Genomic DNA, 14,271 nt, shown 5'->3' on the forward strand with positions numbered 1-14,271 from the left:
TTGCTAAATTTAGTAATTCAAAAGCGTTGTTTTTCACTCTTCGTTTGTGCTTTTTTTTTTTTTGGAAAATTATGAGGCATGTTTATTTAAAAGTTAATGGAATAGACTTAAGTTCTAAAGATAACATGAAGTATTGATATTTATCTTGATAAAAGGGAAAAAAATCCCGAAATAAACTTCACTAACGGTGTTCTGATTAAGTAACCATTGATACATGTAGAGCGAGTAGCCAAGTTATCTAACTGCATGTTTCTGACCCCATGTTCCAAAGCGCTCAAGATTTTGGTTGACTGTGCACAACAAACATGGCAATTCCTATAAATCTGACTATTGCTTGGTACTGTGGTTATAGCCTGGCCTGCCAATTGTGAGATTGGGGTTCTCAGTCTGATGGAAGCCGCTTTGTTCAAATACTGTCAAATTTAGGTTTGTACTTGGTCAATGCTTCTTAAAATACTCAATTAATGCTGATCAATACTAGGTAATTGCATCTTTTGGGACAAGATGGGATTTCCATCCTAAAAACAAGGGCTAGTGATGTAGACATAACAAAAAGTGTTGAATCTCATCCAGTTAAAAAAGCGATTAAGGTTCACTAGCTAGCTTTCCTTTCAGAAGGAAATATTCCTATCATATCAATAAGAGAGAAGAACGAATGAATAACTACTCTGTGATTCAAATTGCTGTGACTCATGCGACAATGCTACAGGTTATCGTAGAGTTAGGAGTGAAAAGAAAGCATCAGATAACATGGGAATAAACTAGTGTGCAATTAGCTAAGAACACCGCAGTGGATGAAACAACCTCTTCTGGTGTGTCTGCATGGTCTCATTTGGCTCCTTGTCTGTTATACGTATATCATTGCAGTTTCTCTTACCTCAATTGCTAATCTGCTGCATTTAACTAAGATTGCTTTTTCCTTTTCTTTTTTTTCTTTTTTTTTCTGTGTGTGTGTGTGTACGTGAAGTTGGTGAGCCATGCTGCCTTAAACTTCTTCAACACTACTTCCTGCTTAGCACGAATTCTGTCAGAGAAATTCAATTGGGCTTTCTGTTTAGTGCCATTTTTACTTTAAAGTTATTTTATCACCTAATAGCCAACCCTACTGGATGAGGCAAGTTAATTTAACTGATTTTAATATCTTCATTGATGTGGTCACAATGCATTTAAGCCCTTGCCGTTCTTCTAATTTGAGATAACAACTCCTACAGAAATTATTTAAGCGAGAAATCTGCTTGCTTGTAGAGGAAGGCGGTATCCTAATTCCACTAGCTATGCAGCTTGATCCTACAGGGCTCCAGTAATCTCTGAGAGAATTAAAGAACCTTAACCCAATCAATAACTGAAGGATCTGTCTCTGTACATGAAACTTGGCTGCATTTACAGAAATTCAGCAGCTTACCTACCAAGAGTCATTGTGATATAGCTATTGATTTGGTTGTGGTGTTATGTCAATATCGTTGCTGTAGCTTTATTAAGTTTGTTATAATGTAACAGATGCCATCATCTACTCTCAGTATGTTGATTTCAAATATTTCTGTATGCAGACATTTAATGAATTTTTTATAAGAGAGTTAAAACCTGGCGTGAGACCTATTGCCTGCACGGAACGTGATGATGTTGCTGTATGTGCTGCTGATAGCCGTCTAATGGCATACAGAACCATCGAGGACAGTCTGAGGTTTTGGATTAAGGTATTATAATACTACTTGCCCTTGCAGGTGTTCTCATGCAAGAAGTACAATTTTCTGACACTGCTTGGTTACTTTTATGCTTTCATGAATATGCAAACAGCTATGGCAGCTGATGATGGGAGCGCATGTTGTTTTACTTGAAAAGTAGATTTAATATAAAATGGTTTTGTTAAGGTGATGTGTTTATTATAATATATTCTTCGGAGGTTGTTTTAGATGGTAGTAAGTCATAAACTAGTCGTGGGAGACTTGATTAAGCACTAACTACAAGAACAACCAAAGATGCAGTAACGGAGACAGCAGAACAGTTTTTGGCTGACTGGCAGCACTGACAAAAAAACAAGGTAACTTGTAAGGAGGAGTCATATCTGTGTGACTTCTTGGGAACTCCTGGATGCACGTCCGACACATCCTAGATTTGTCCTTAATATATATAGTTGCAAGATTTTGGTTGATGCTTCCAACATGTGCTAACATCTGACTAATGAACCTTGGACATTGGATAACACAATTTGCGTGGTGGAAGTTTAATTACAAAGTACCACCAATGGCTGTACCCTAGTGGTACTTCCAAAGTAGAAGGTCGAGTGTTCAACTCACCGTAGGGGCAAGTGGGTGGGTGGGTGGGTGTGTGTGTTTCTTAGCAAGTTGAAAAAATGAAACAAATAAAACTTTTAATTACAAGAAAGTCAAATTAAAGGCTTGTATAATATGTATATGAAGTTCAACCATATTTCAAAATCAGAAGAGGAAAGGTTTTACTGAAGTATTGGGTATGGTAAGAGAGTAGGAGAGGAATCATTTAATATGTGTGTACATAGACATACATATCTAAATACATACACAAACTCACACATACGTATTTCATGTCTTCTTTTTGTAGATGTTTCTCTGTATGACAATTGACAGGGTGGTGATAATTATATGATTTATAAGTTACAAACTTACAAATTTCTTGTTATAATAATTGTTGGAGAATAACTATAAGAGTGATTTAAGCCCTTAAATCACTCCTTGACTGAATGTTAACTTTGCTATACTTGACCAACAAGTTGTTACCATATTCGTATTTGATTTTCTATGTAATTCCTTTATTATAAAATACTTGTAGAGCAAGGAATTTCTATTCTCTAGCTACAAGTCTCCCCCAATTCACCTATAAATAAAGGTGGTTATTGTAAATATAATCATGAGAGAATGTAATGAAAGAGATGTACCCTTTGGGCTTTGTGTGTCGTGGATGTAACCCCTAGTGGCTGGACCACGTATAACCTTGAGTTCTTTGAGATAAAGCCAGATATACAACCTTCTTTGAAGAGTAGTAATGCTTTACAAAAGGCCTCTGAATGAATGGGCGGCTAAGTAGTCATCTGCGGGCTAAGAAACCTCGTAGTAAGCTTTTGAAGAAGCTTGTCCAAGGCAGCTGTGGCTTCCAAACACTTCCACAAAACATGTTCTATTTCTCTCTTCAATTTTGACTGTAATAGAATGTTAAATCTTCTTATTATGAAATAGTGTTTGTTGCATATAATATTATTTTATGTAGAAATTTATATTTTATTGCTGTGTCATGTCCTTTTTTTTCAAGATTTTCTTATCAAAATGTTTCATGTTGTATCGTGGCCGTATCATGCTACTTAGGCATTGGAAGTGCACAAAAACTGTTCAGAAATAAACTTGACAGCCCGATAGGTCTACCTTGCACCTTGGACTGCTGCTACTTTAGAGCTTTCTTCTTTTAAGTCTAATATTTAATACAGCATTTTGATTGCCAGGAATAAGATATCTTAATGATTAGGATTGCCCTTGTTTCTCAGGACAGCATTATAAATTGTTTCAAGTAGACACTGTAATTAGTATTTACGGCATATTTTACTTGTAAACGAGATACAGCTTTTGCAGCTTTCACCCTTTTGTAAATTTCCTTTTACCTCCCCCACCCCCAGCCTCTGCTTGATCGAATCACACAGCAGACCTGATCCAACAATTGTTTTGTTTGGCTTGGTAATTTTGTTCTGCATTAGTCGTTTATCAGGACTGACGAATAGTGAAGGATTAAAACCACCTGCCGGCTGAAGTCACAAATAGTGTGCATGTACAAGGTTAGGAATTTTGAGGATGTAATTACCCAAGGGATGGCCTTTGCCGGGAGTGTTAATAATTTTTGAACATGCATAGATTAAGAAAAGTTTGGAAGTGGTAACAAGCCCCAACTATGCTGGCTGTACCGCAGTAAATAGACCTAACTGTACTAGTTCTTAAATTTGCCACAAGAAAATATTGTTCTTTATTTTCTTCAAATTTTTGGATGTACTTTACCTTACATCTGGAATCTTATTTGTTACCCTTAGGGTAAAAAATTTTCTGTTCAAGGTCTTTTGGGGAAAGAAACATGCTCCAGCTCTTTCATAGATGGAACCTTGGTGATATTCAGATTGGCACCACAGGTATTTTATGTAATCACTTTCTTACGATAAAGGTTATTAATCATTCTGATTGTACTTCTGAAGTTTAGTATTTCCCAATTAATGCAGGATTATCATCGTTTCCATTTCCCAGTTTCTGGAAAAATTGAGAGATTTGATCACATACCTGGATGCTTATATACGGTATGTGCATCGTGGAGATAGATTTCTTTTAATGTTGATCTTAAATTGATTGTTCTTCACTTTTCTCTATTTCCAATTGTTTCTAATTGCTGCTGTATTTCTAATATTCAAGGTTAACCCTATTGCCGTGAATAGCAAGTACTGTAATGTGTTCACAGAGAACAAAAGGGTCGTGTCTATTATCTCAACATCAGATTTTGGAAAGGTTTGTAATTTTAGTCATTTAAATGACTCTAATTTCAGATTTCTATATGCGAATGACAAAATATATGGATGTCTTGGCACATCAGATTTCAAAGGCCAGTTCTGTAGTCTACTATAACATAAACACTTCATCCATGTGTGCAGGGACGAATAATACGTATCCGTTGTAGTCATATGCCCTTTTGCAATTAAAAAATCTTTGATTTTGGCAGATAAACTCTGACCATGTCCCTTTGATCTATAGTATATAGGTCTAAAATGTTAAGGGACAAATATAATGTGATGTGTTATATGCCGGAAGCATGATGTTGAAATCCAGCCCTAGTCCATTGTCAATCTGGCTTTTCATAGACTTCAACCCATTCAATATTCACTATAACCCATTCAATCATAGCGCCCTTACAAAGTGCCCTTTACATGCATATAAGATGAGAGAGGTGGATGGAGTACACTTATAAATTTCCCTAGTAGTTGCCTATACTTGCAAGGATCGTCAAATAATGGACCTGTTTCTCACTCAAATTTTACATTAGGAATTTAGGATACATAGGAGTGTCAATTGGTTTTTTTTTTTTTTTTTTTTTTTTTTTTTTCATAGTTGATACTCAAACACACATGCCTCCATGGAGGCTTGAACCCTTGACCTCCCTTTGGAAAGTAAGGGTCTAATACCGCTAGGCCACTGGCCCGTTGGTAGTGTCAATTGGTTTTGCTCCTAAAAGATCACTAAAAGATCTGTTCCCCTAGAAATCAACAACTTTTTTGCCTTTGAAAGAGACATCCACCGTGCAGATCTATTAATTTGAATGTCCAGAAATTACCTCAAGCTTGCGAGATCTTTTATACGAAAAATAATGGCTCAAATAAATTTCAAGATCATTAATAGTTTTAACATCACTCCATCTACCCATAATATCTTGTAAGTACATGATAAGTACCATAAATTCCACTAGGAGATTTGTCAAACAAATACTGAATGAACAGATGTAGTATGTTGCAACCCACATTTAGCCACTAAACTGAATTTATCAAACGAAGTTTTAGGAGACCATTTCAACCCATAAATAATTTTTTTTCCCCCTTCTTTTAAGTCGACATACCTTGTATGATTCCTCAGAGAAACATTCGTAGGAAGTTGGTCCATATACACTCCCTCTTGAAACTCAACGCGAAGGAATGTGCTATACAGATCAAGTTGGTGAAGAAGTTAGTGCCTTCGCAACCACCACGAAAAGCAATACATTGACGACTTTAGATGAGAAACACGAGCAGATTTTAAAGTAGTCTGCCTGAAATGTCTGAATTTTACCCTTTAGCAACCAGTTGAGCTTTCAATTTCTCAGTTATGTCATCGGGATGATACTTAATAGCATAAAGCAAAGAAATCCAACAGTTTACTTTCTGAGAACCAAAGTGGTCAGTTTTTATTACTCATTATGGTGTAATGTTGCCATCTTTTCTTCCTTTATTGCTCCCGACTAGCCGACCAGTAGAGGAAATGACCTTAACATTGTATAGAGAAACAACAATGGAAGATAAGGATGAACAAAAGATAAAGGTGTGATGATAAATGAGATGAACAAATCAAATTCTGTAGAGGATGAAGAGTACTGTGTCAAGCGCCTTTTCCTAAATGTAATCGGAAGATCCTTGAATGTAGGAACCTCATATGGAAGTGTAGGACTTTTACATGTTGGCGAATCAAATGATCGAGAAGGTGTAGGACAAATTGGTCTTTATTAGCCGTTGACCTCTTTTGGTAAATCTCTAGTGGACAAGGTGCACATTCAATTGTTATGGAGAATAAAGAGATTTCAGTTAACTGTAGGTAATTGAAGAACTGATAAAGGAACAATTGGAGAATTCATAATAATATCATTTTCCATCACAACGCCTTGTAGAGAAAAAAAAAATGTGTACTCTCAAATAAGATAATATTTGCACTGATAAAATAATGATGAGAAGATTTGAAACACTTGTATCCCTCTTGAGTTTGAATATAAATTGCAAAAACTAGCAGCACAAGGCGACAAGTTTTCTAGACCACTGGAGTAAGATCATGAGCAATCAGAAAGCTGAGGCAAATCAAACACTGGTAAATATAAAAATAAAGCAGCATAACAAACTTGACCAATAAGAGCATACGAGGGCTTGCGATTAGTAAGATAATGTGCAATATTACCTTGACATTCCTCAGGAACATTCATGTGTAGCGAAGAAAGGGGACTGCTCTCCTACCATGCATGTGATCTCTGTACGTACATCAGAAAAGAGGAAAGAAATCGAGAGAGAGAGCTTGAGGAGACGAATAATACAAAATCAGCTATTAGACCTCTTTTGATGAGTTTTCAAGTCCCCAAGGCCTCATTTAAGTTTTTTTTTTTTTTTTTATCGGTTATGAAAAGAATTAGTGGCTTTGGATTTCTACCTATGCTGGAAGGTTGTTCCATGCCAACTCCATTTAAGTACTTGCTCATGTGCTATATAGCAACCTTGTGGAATTGAATGATATTTGAGCCTTTGTCTTCTTAAGGAGGAGTTCTTCTTGATATCCTTAACCTTATTCTTTTGGTGGATTCTTTTGGTGGGCCAAGTATGCTTACTCTTATCCCTTGGATGGATTCCTCAGGGTGGCGAGTTTACCTATCCTTTGAGTGTACACTTACCTCCTATTTATCAGTCTTTCTAGGTTCAATTATCTGGTTTGATACCAATGATTAATGGTTCTGACGGGTGGATTGGATGTAGACCTAACCTTTGGCTTTTACTCGTGTGAAATAGCTTTCCTTTGAATTAGCCAATGTTCTCATCCTTGACTAGGACTTTACAATTTTTACAAGCAATGGCACCTTCATTTTTACAAAAATGTTCAGGCTTGCTTTGTTATTACAGGAATGTTGTTTTTTCATCGACTGTGTGCTTCAATATCTGGCTTAAATAACAATTCAGATGTTCTGTTTTCCGTATCATAGAGGAACTCACTTGATACGATTTGGGTGCAGGTCGCATTTGTTGCTATTGGAGCAACGATGGTTGGCAGCATCACCTTCACCAAGAAGGAAGGGGATTATGTCCAGAAAGGAGATGAGGTTTACAGTTTATGATGTCGCGTTTACTTTTTCTTCTATTTTGTTCGTTTTTTGCTATTTGATTTCTGATTGGCATTCTACCTTCATTATACAGTTTGGATATTTCTCATTTGGTGGAAGTACTGTAATTTGTGTTTTCGAAAAGGTTAGTAGCCAAACACTTCTCTCGGATCCAGGAAGTATTATCATAATTTTTCCTTTCCCTGGTTTCGTGGTTGATATTTGTGCTAGCCCCATTGCTAGAGTAAAATACACCTCTAAACTTAACCATATATTGTGTGTAATTTTATTTTGTTTTAATATGTCTTGTCCACTGACACCACCGGAAGAGAATGGTGAAATGAAGAAATATCATTTTGATCCGCATTTACTTTTAGATGTGTCTATTAATTTCTCTTTTGCATTTTACCTGTCATTTTTTTGGACGTGGTATTAATTACAAAGTTTTATTTTTTATTTTTTTTTTATAATTAAGCAAATTCATTCAAAAAACATTAAAAAAGGGAACGTGTTCCAAAAACAACAAAGGGATCCTATGGTCCCAAAGAAGAAATAAAATCAATCATCTCCTCCGGGGAGGAACAAAGCCTACCCGAACCCCAAAAACATAAAGATGTAATAAAAGCTGACTTAAGAACTACAAAGTTGTAATATTTACCGTGGTATTAAATTAATGAGTCGCACTATGAAACTTTGAGAGAGAGTGATTGAACAATGCCTAAGATGAGAGATGAAAGTGTTTGGGAATCAATTTGAATTCATGCTGGGTAGGTCAACGATGGAGGCTATTTACTTGTTGACGAGACTAATGGAAGGATATAGAGAGAAAAAGAGAGATCTCTGTATGTATGTTTTTTTTTTTTTTTTGGAGAAAACTTCTGATATGGTACCAAAAGACCTAATATGGAGGGGTTGTAGAAAAGAAAGGAGTCACAAAGGGATATATTGACACAATGAAGAGCATGTATGATGGTTGTGTGACTATAGTTAGAACGCCTATAGGGGAAACAAGTGAGTTCCCATTTACTATAGGTTTACACTAAGGGTCAATATTAAGTCCACTCCTTTTTGCCTTGTTTATGATGAGTGAGCTGTTAAGACACATTCAAGATAAGATTCCGTGGTGTTTCAAATTTGTTGATGATATTGTTTTAGTTGATGAGAGTAGCGAAGGAGTTAATGCCAAATTGAAGGTTTGGAGAAAAGTTTTAGACCTAAAAGGGTTTAAGCTAAGTCGAAATAAAACTGAATATATGGAGTGTAACTTTTGTAAATCTAGAAAGATAAATGAGGATGTAGTGAGAATTGTAAATCAAGAGGCACAAAAAAGTGTACATTTTTGTCATTTAGGCTCAATTATTCATAATTAGGGAGAAATTGGAGATGATGTTAATCATAAAATCAAGGTGGGATGGGTTAAATGGAGGAGTGCATCTATTATATTGTGTGATAGGTGTATCGCCTTACGATTGAAAGGGGAGTTCTATAGAACAGCTATTAGACCAGCCATACTTCATAATACCGAATGTTGGGCAGCTTAGAAACAACATTTGCATAAAGAGTGTGATAGAAATGCGAATGTTGAGATGTATGTGCGGTGAGACTAGAAGGGATAGAATTAGAAATGATCATATTTGGGAGATGGCTGGACTAGCACTCCAGCCATCCAAGTGGAGATAAAATGAGAGAAAATCATTTAAGATGGTTTGGACATGTGCGAAGTAGAATTTTAAGTGTGCCAGTTGGGAAAAATGACATAGTCCACATTGAGGATAATACTAGGTGAAGAAGAAGACCAAAGTTAACGTGGGTGGAGTTCGTAAAGAAAAATATGATAGCATGTTGTTGTTGTTGTTGCACGTGTGCTGACAGTTTCTCTATTCAAGAAATAAAATGAAATGGAAATGAATTAAGATGGATTTCATTGTGATTTGGCATTTGAATGGCCCTTGACAATTTTGTTTATAGTGGGTCATCTAAAAGACTTTTGTTGTGCAAACTTACTTAGCAATAATATGATATCAATATTGATATAACTACATAATAAGCAATAACTACATAATAGTATAATACATACTTATCTATAGAATATAACTATGCTTGTGGTTATTCATAAGTCTTTTTTTTTTTTTTGCTGAAATAATTCTATGCTTGTGTGTTGCCATAGTGCTTATATATCCATTGATATTTTTCGTCTTTCATCTTCTGACAATGTACTGTTTATAGTTCCATGGAGAACTTTGTATGACTAACTTTATGAGGAATAAAACAAAATATTCAAGATAATATATGCTTTACAAAACCTACAGATGAACTAGACTGTTTGTTGGAATCAACTGTATCCGTCTCATTTCCTTGTTCCAACCATAACTCAGTACGAAATTTATATGCAAATTTTTGCTTCTGTTTGCATAATTCAAGCAAAAAGAAACTGCATCTTTCACATGATTGTGGAAAATATAAGTTTTGTTAAGTGAACCATAAAAGTGGTCGGATGTTGGTTTAAAATTTGTTCATGACCGTTTTATTGTTGATTTTAGATTTGTGGTGTTAAAAGATTTAGAATACTTCATAGGTGATGAAGTGCATGTCATATAGTTATTTGTACTAACAATATAATATATAATATATGGTATCCTCAAATTATGAAAAATAAAGTATTTATTTTATTATGGATTCCTTAAGGTTTTATGTATTTTTAAATTATTTCTTCATTTTTCTGTCTTGTGAAGACCTTTCGTGTATTGTCTTGTGTTTCAAAATCTAAAACGTGCCTCTTAAATAAATTTTTTTAACTTTATCTCCTACACTAGGATTGTTTTTCTAATTAAAGAGTTTGCGATTTTGCCACTGCATATTCAAAGACCATGTGAATGTTTGATGTTTCTATGCACTACGAAATCTTCTCTACGTATATTTTTATTCAAAGTTATAGCTTTGCATGCATCATGTCAGAAATATATATATGATTTGGGTAAACTATATATTGACTTCTGGCTCAATCTCCAACAAATTATGCAGGATGCAATACAGATAGATGAGGACCTTTTGGTAAACAGTGAAAGATCACTCGAAACCTTAGTTGCCGTGGGAATGCAGTTGGGTGTCTCCAAAAAGAAACAGGGTCGTAACGAGTTGCCAAATATGGAAAAATGTGTTATAGGGTCTTGAGACAGCCGTCTTCATGTAATGTACCATTATCTTAAACTCTGCATTAGTCTTGAACTTTGTTTGAATAACTGTTTTAGTAATAGATAGGAGAATTGATGGGGAAAAAGCGTACCTATGTTAATGGTTGTACTCACTTGCTGATCCTTAGCGTCGTCACCTAGTTGCCATTGGTGGAAGGCAATTCTAATCTCCAACATTAGTTGTAAAAATATGTATATAACAATGTTGTGATTTGTCCACTGCAATGAGATGTGGTAGTACTGTCTGATTTTTTGTCACAGGTATGCTCAAACGTTGGAAGTAATAAAAATTGGCTGCTACTGGTATGTAGTCTAATCCAACTATTTAAACGCCTTAATCTATAGATTTGATTTCCTTCACTGTACTTGGTGCAACTACACAAGGTGGTACATTAGTTTCAAACCTTGGAACTAATGGTGGCATTAGAAGTACATAGTAAAGTTGGAAAAAATTGGTGCCTACCAATATATATATATATTGGCAGAACTGTTTAAGAAGCATACTGAAATGAACCTAGATACAGATATGAATCGAGTATAGAAGGTATTTTGAGAATATTATCCAATTGAAATTTGCTGCTTGGATGATCTTAAGTTTGGACACAGCTTCTCTAGTGCTCAATATATCTGCTGGACCTATTCAGTTGATGCCTCCATGGATCATGGTTTTATTTATTTATTTTCCCTATTGGCTGTTCTGCTTTGCCTGAAGTTTAATGGCTTTCTTATTTCTATTAGGGCTACTTTGGTGTGCTAGAATGGGCTAGAATGGAATGACCATTCCAACTTCTGATTCCTTTTCCCTTGTTTGTTGTGCCATTTTGAAGTTGGAATAGCCATTCTTCTTCTTGACCAAAGGAATGGTCATTCCATTCCGAACAAAAAATAAAATAAAATAAACGTAAAATAGAAAAAATAAAAAATAAAAACGTCTTAACGTAAAAACTTCTTTCATGACTCACGAAACCTCCAAGATGACCTGCTACCGCCTCCCTCAATCGTCTCCCTTAGCCGTCTTCCCCCACCGTCTCTTTTCTAACACTCCTAAAAAACTTTCCTCTGCCTCCACTTCTCCCCTCACAGTTCCACACTTCCCTCTCTCTCTCCTTCCTCTCTCACCACCCATATACGTCTTCCTTCTCTCTCGCCATTGTCGACGGGCAGTGGCAGCGGTAGAGGGCTGTGATTCCTATGCTTTATTGAATCTTACTGTTGTTTTCACTAGCAAAGAATTGAATTCGGATAAATTCGGTTTTGCTTAAGAACACAACGATTTCTAACTTTTTTAGATTTATAGAATAATCAAGGTATGTAGTATTCACAGTTGTAGCAATAGTGGAGAGGAGGTTTGGTATCTCTATCGCGGTCTCAAACACTGCCAGTCAAATAAGGTGGTAATAGATCTGTAATTTGGGGATGTAAATTCAAATAGTAAGCACCATAGAGATAGATGCATAAATGTTCATTAGAGATATCAAGCAGATTGATAAAACTCAAAAGATATCACTGGTGTTGGTGGATTCATACTACAAATTGCTGTTGATCAATTCTTATTCTTATTTATTTTTAATTTATTTTTAATTTTGAATTTTGAATTTTGATAAGAATATTTTGCAAAAAAAAAAAAATCATTCCATTCTAGTTATAGGATGGTCCAGCCAAACAATGAAATGAGAATGACCATTCCATTCCTTTTCTATTTTCAATCCATTCCCACCTATATTCTCATTCCATTCTATTTTATTTCTGCACACCAAACTAGTCCTTAGGGTTGAGTGCAAAAAAAATTCCTCATATATAGGGTTTGTGCAAAATTAATTTTTACTTTTTGAAAATTAATTTTGAAATCCCTATTTTAGCCTTTTGATTCCCATCGTGCCTCTCATGTAACTCCCCCCCCTGTACCCATTTCCTCGCCTCTCTCTCTCTCTCTCTCTCTCTCTCTCTAGGGTTAGTCCTCCCACCGGCGCTTGTGTTGCCACTGAGCAAAGTCGTACTACAATGATTTACCATGATTTAGTTAAATAAATAAATTATTTGGTTATGGATTTAATATTGAAAGAAAATATATATATAGTTGTGGCCGGTGATGTGATATTGATATTTGCTACTCTTGATTGGGTTCCTCCTGAATCCATCTGATGATTTTTTATCCACCAAGATCTCTGAGGCCTCTTCTCAATATTTGTTTTCCTATATCAATTTGTTTTTTTAAAACAATTATTTTGTGATTTTTAATATATATATATATATATATATATATATATATATATATATTAATCTTATGAAGGGAATGTATAAAAATTCAACAGATCTGGATTCTGGCATAATCCATGATAATTGGTATTCAATGGCAGCTGCATAAATCTCTTCCTTGAAACTGTCACGCCGAAAAAAAACCAAGAAAACATTCGATCTTCTACCATGAAGTAATCAAGTTTTGAGAAGACATGGCGATTTTCTTCCTCAAATAAATGTATGAGGATTTCATTGTGTATAGAGAAGGCATTCCCATTAAGTCTTCTAACCAGATGGGTGAATCAGACATTGGGGTGTGAAACAGACAGTTGCTGGAACAAGGCCTTGGTTGCACCATCGGTATACCCCATCTTTATTAGGATGAAGTGTTTGGTTTTGGTCTTTATTATATCTAATTTTAGGTTTCTTTGGTTTAGCTTATACTGATTTTATACAATTTGAAATTTATTTTATTCTTGTCCCAAACAAATACAATTTTACACAAATTGGACAAAAAGATCATTTTACATGACCTGTATTTATAGTTATTAATTTATTTAACTGAAGTGAGGGTATTATCGTTATTTTATACCATATAAGACCTATTTATACCAAATTAATAATATAAAGAAATTTCATATCATACAAAGACTTTTTTATCGCTATATCAATAATAAAGAGGGGTTTTTTTTGTTAACCCTTTCTATTATCATGGTTGGGAGCGGGCATTTTAAAAAGCTTAGAGAAGTGCTGCAAAGGATGAGCTTATGATCTCGCGAGGAAGGCAAAAAGTATGACCATTTGGGTGAGTTACTGCATTAACTTCTCATGATTATTTATCTTTATTCAACTGCTCAATTCAGCTTATAGAGACTAACAACCGAAATGAAGGCAGAGTCACATGAGTTGCATAGAAAAACTTGGTTACTGCGAACCCAGTATACGTGTCTGTGTCCGTGTCCGTGTCCGAACTCTAGACATGTTGCCAAGGTACAATGTATCAGTATCCATGACGGACACGTGTTCGAGCTTTAGACAAGTGCACAAAAACACAAAAAAGAATAAGATGAGATATATATATATATATATATATAGTACTACCTCCGTCTCAAATTAAATGTCCTGTTTGAAGAACCGAATTTGTGAGTTACAATTCTTCAAACAGAACATCTTTTTTGGGATAGAGAGAGTATCAAAAAAAAAAAAAAAACTGGATTTATAGATCATGTTCTTATATGCCACCTAA

At 35.2% G+C, this 14,271-nt stretch overlaps 1 protein-coding gene and 1 non-coding gene across 2 annotated transcripts in view; both read left to right on the forward strand.

Moving 5' to 3' along the window:
- LOC132300350 (phosphatidylserine decarboxylase proenzyme 2-like) overlaps positions 1-11,045 on the forward strand; it is a 28,813-nt gene extending 17,768 nt beyond the window's left edge. Inside the window, exons 15-21 of the mRNA XM_059797380.1 lie at positions 1,548-1,694; positions 4,046-4,141; positions 4,229-4,303; positions 4,416-4,508; positions 7,510-7,596; positions 7,691-7,741; positions 10,618-11,045. Coding sequence (XP_059653363.1) covers positions 1,548-1,694; positions 4,046-4,141; positions 4,229-4,303; positions 4,416-4,508; positions 7,510-7,596; positions 7,691-7,741; positions 10,618-10,767 — 699 coding nt within the window. The 3' untranslated portion in view covers positions 10,768-11,045. The remainder of the gene's footprint in view (positions 1-1,547; positions 1,695-4,045; positions 4,142-4,228; positions 4,304-4,415; positions 4,509-7,509; positions 7,597-7,690; positions 7,742-10,617) is intronic.
- A 1,823-nt stretch (positions 11,046-12,868) lies between these two features.
- On the forward strand, positions 12,869-12,960 carry LOC132301828 (small nucleolar RNA SNORD24). Its single transcript, XR_009480654.1, has one exon. It is a non-coding gene; the product is annotated as a small nucleolar RNA SNORD24 (small nucleolar RNA).
- The last annotated feature ends 1,311 nt before the right edge of the window (positions 12,961-14,271 follow it).

Source organism: Cornus florida, unplaced genomic scaffold (genome assembly GCF_030987335.1).
Source record: "Cornus florida cultivar Cherokee Brave unplaced genomic scaffold, ASM3098733v1 CherokeeBrave_3.0.0_Hap2_Chr03, whole genome shotgun sequence".
NCBI lineage: Eukaryota > Viridiplantae > Streptophyta > Magnoliopsida > Cornales > Cornaceae > Cornus > Cornus florida.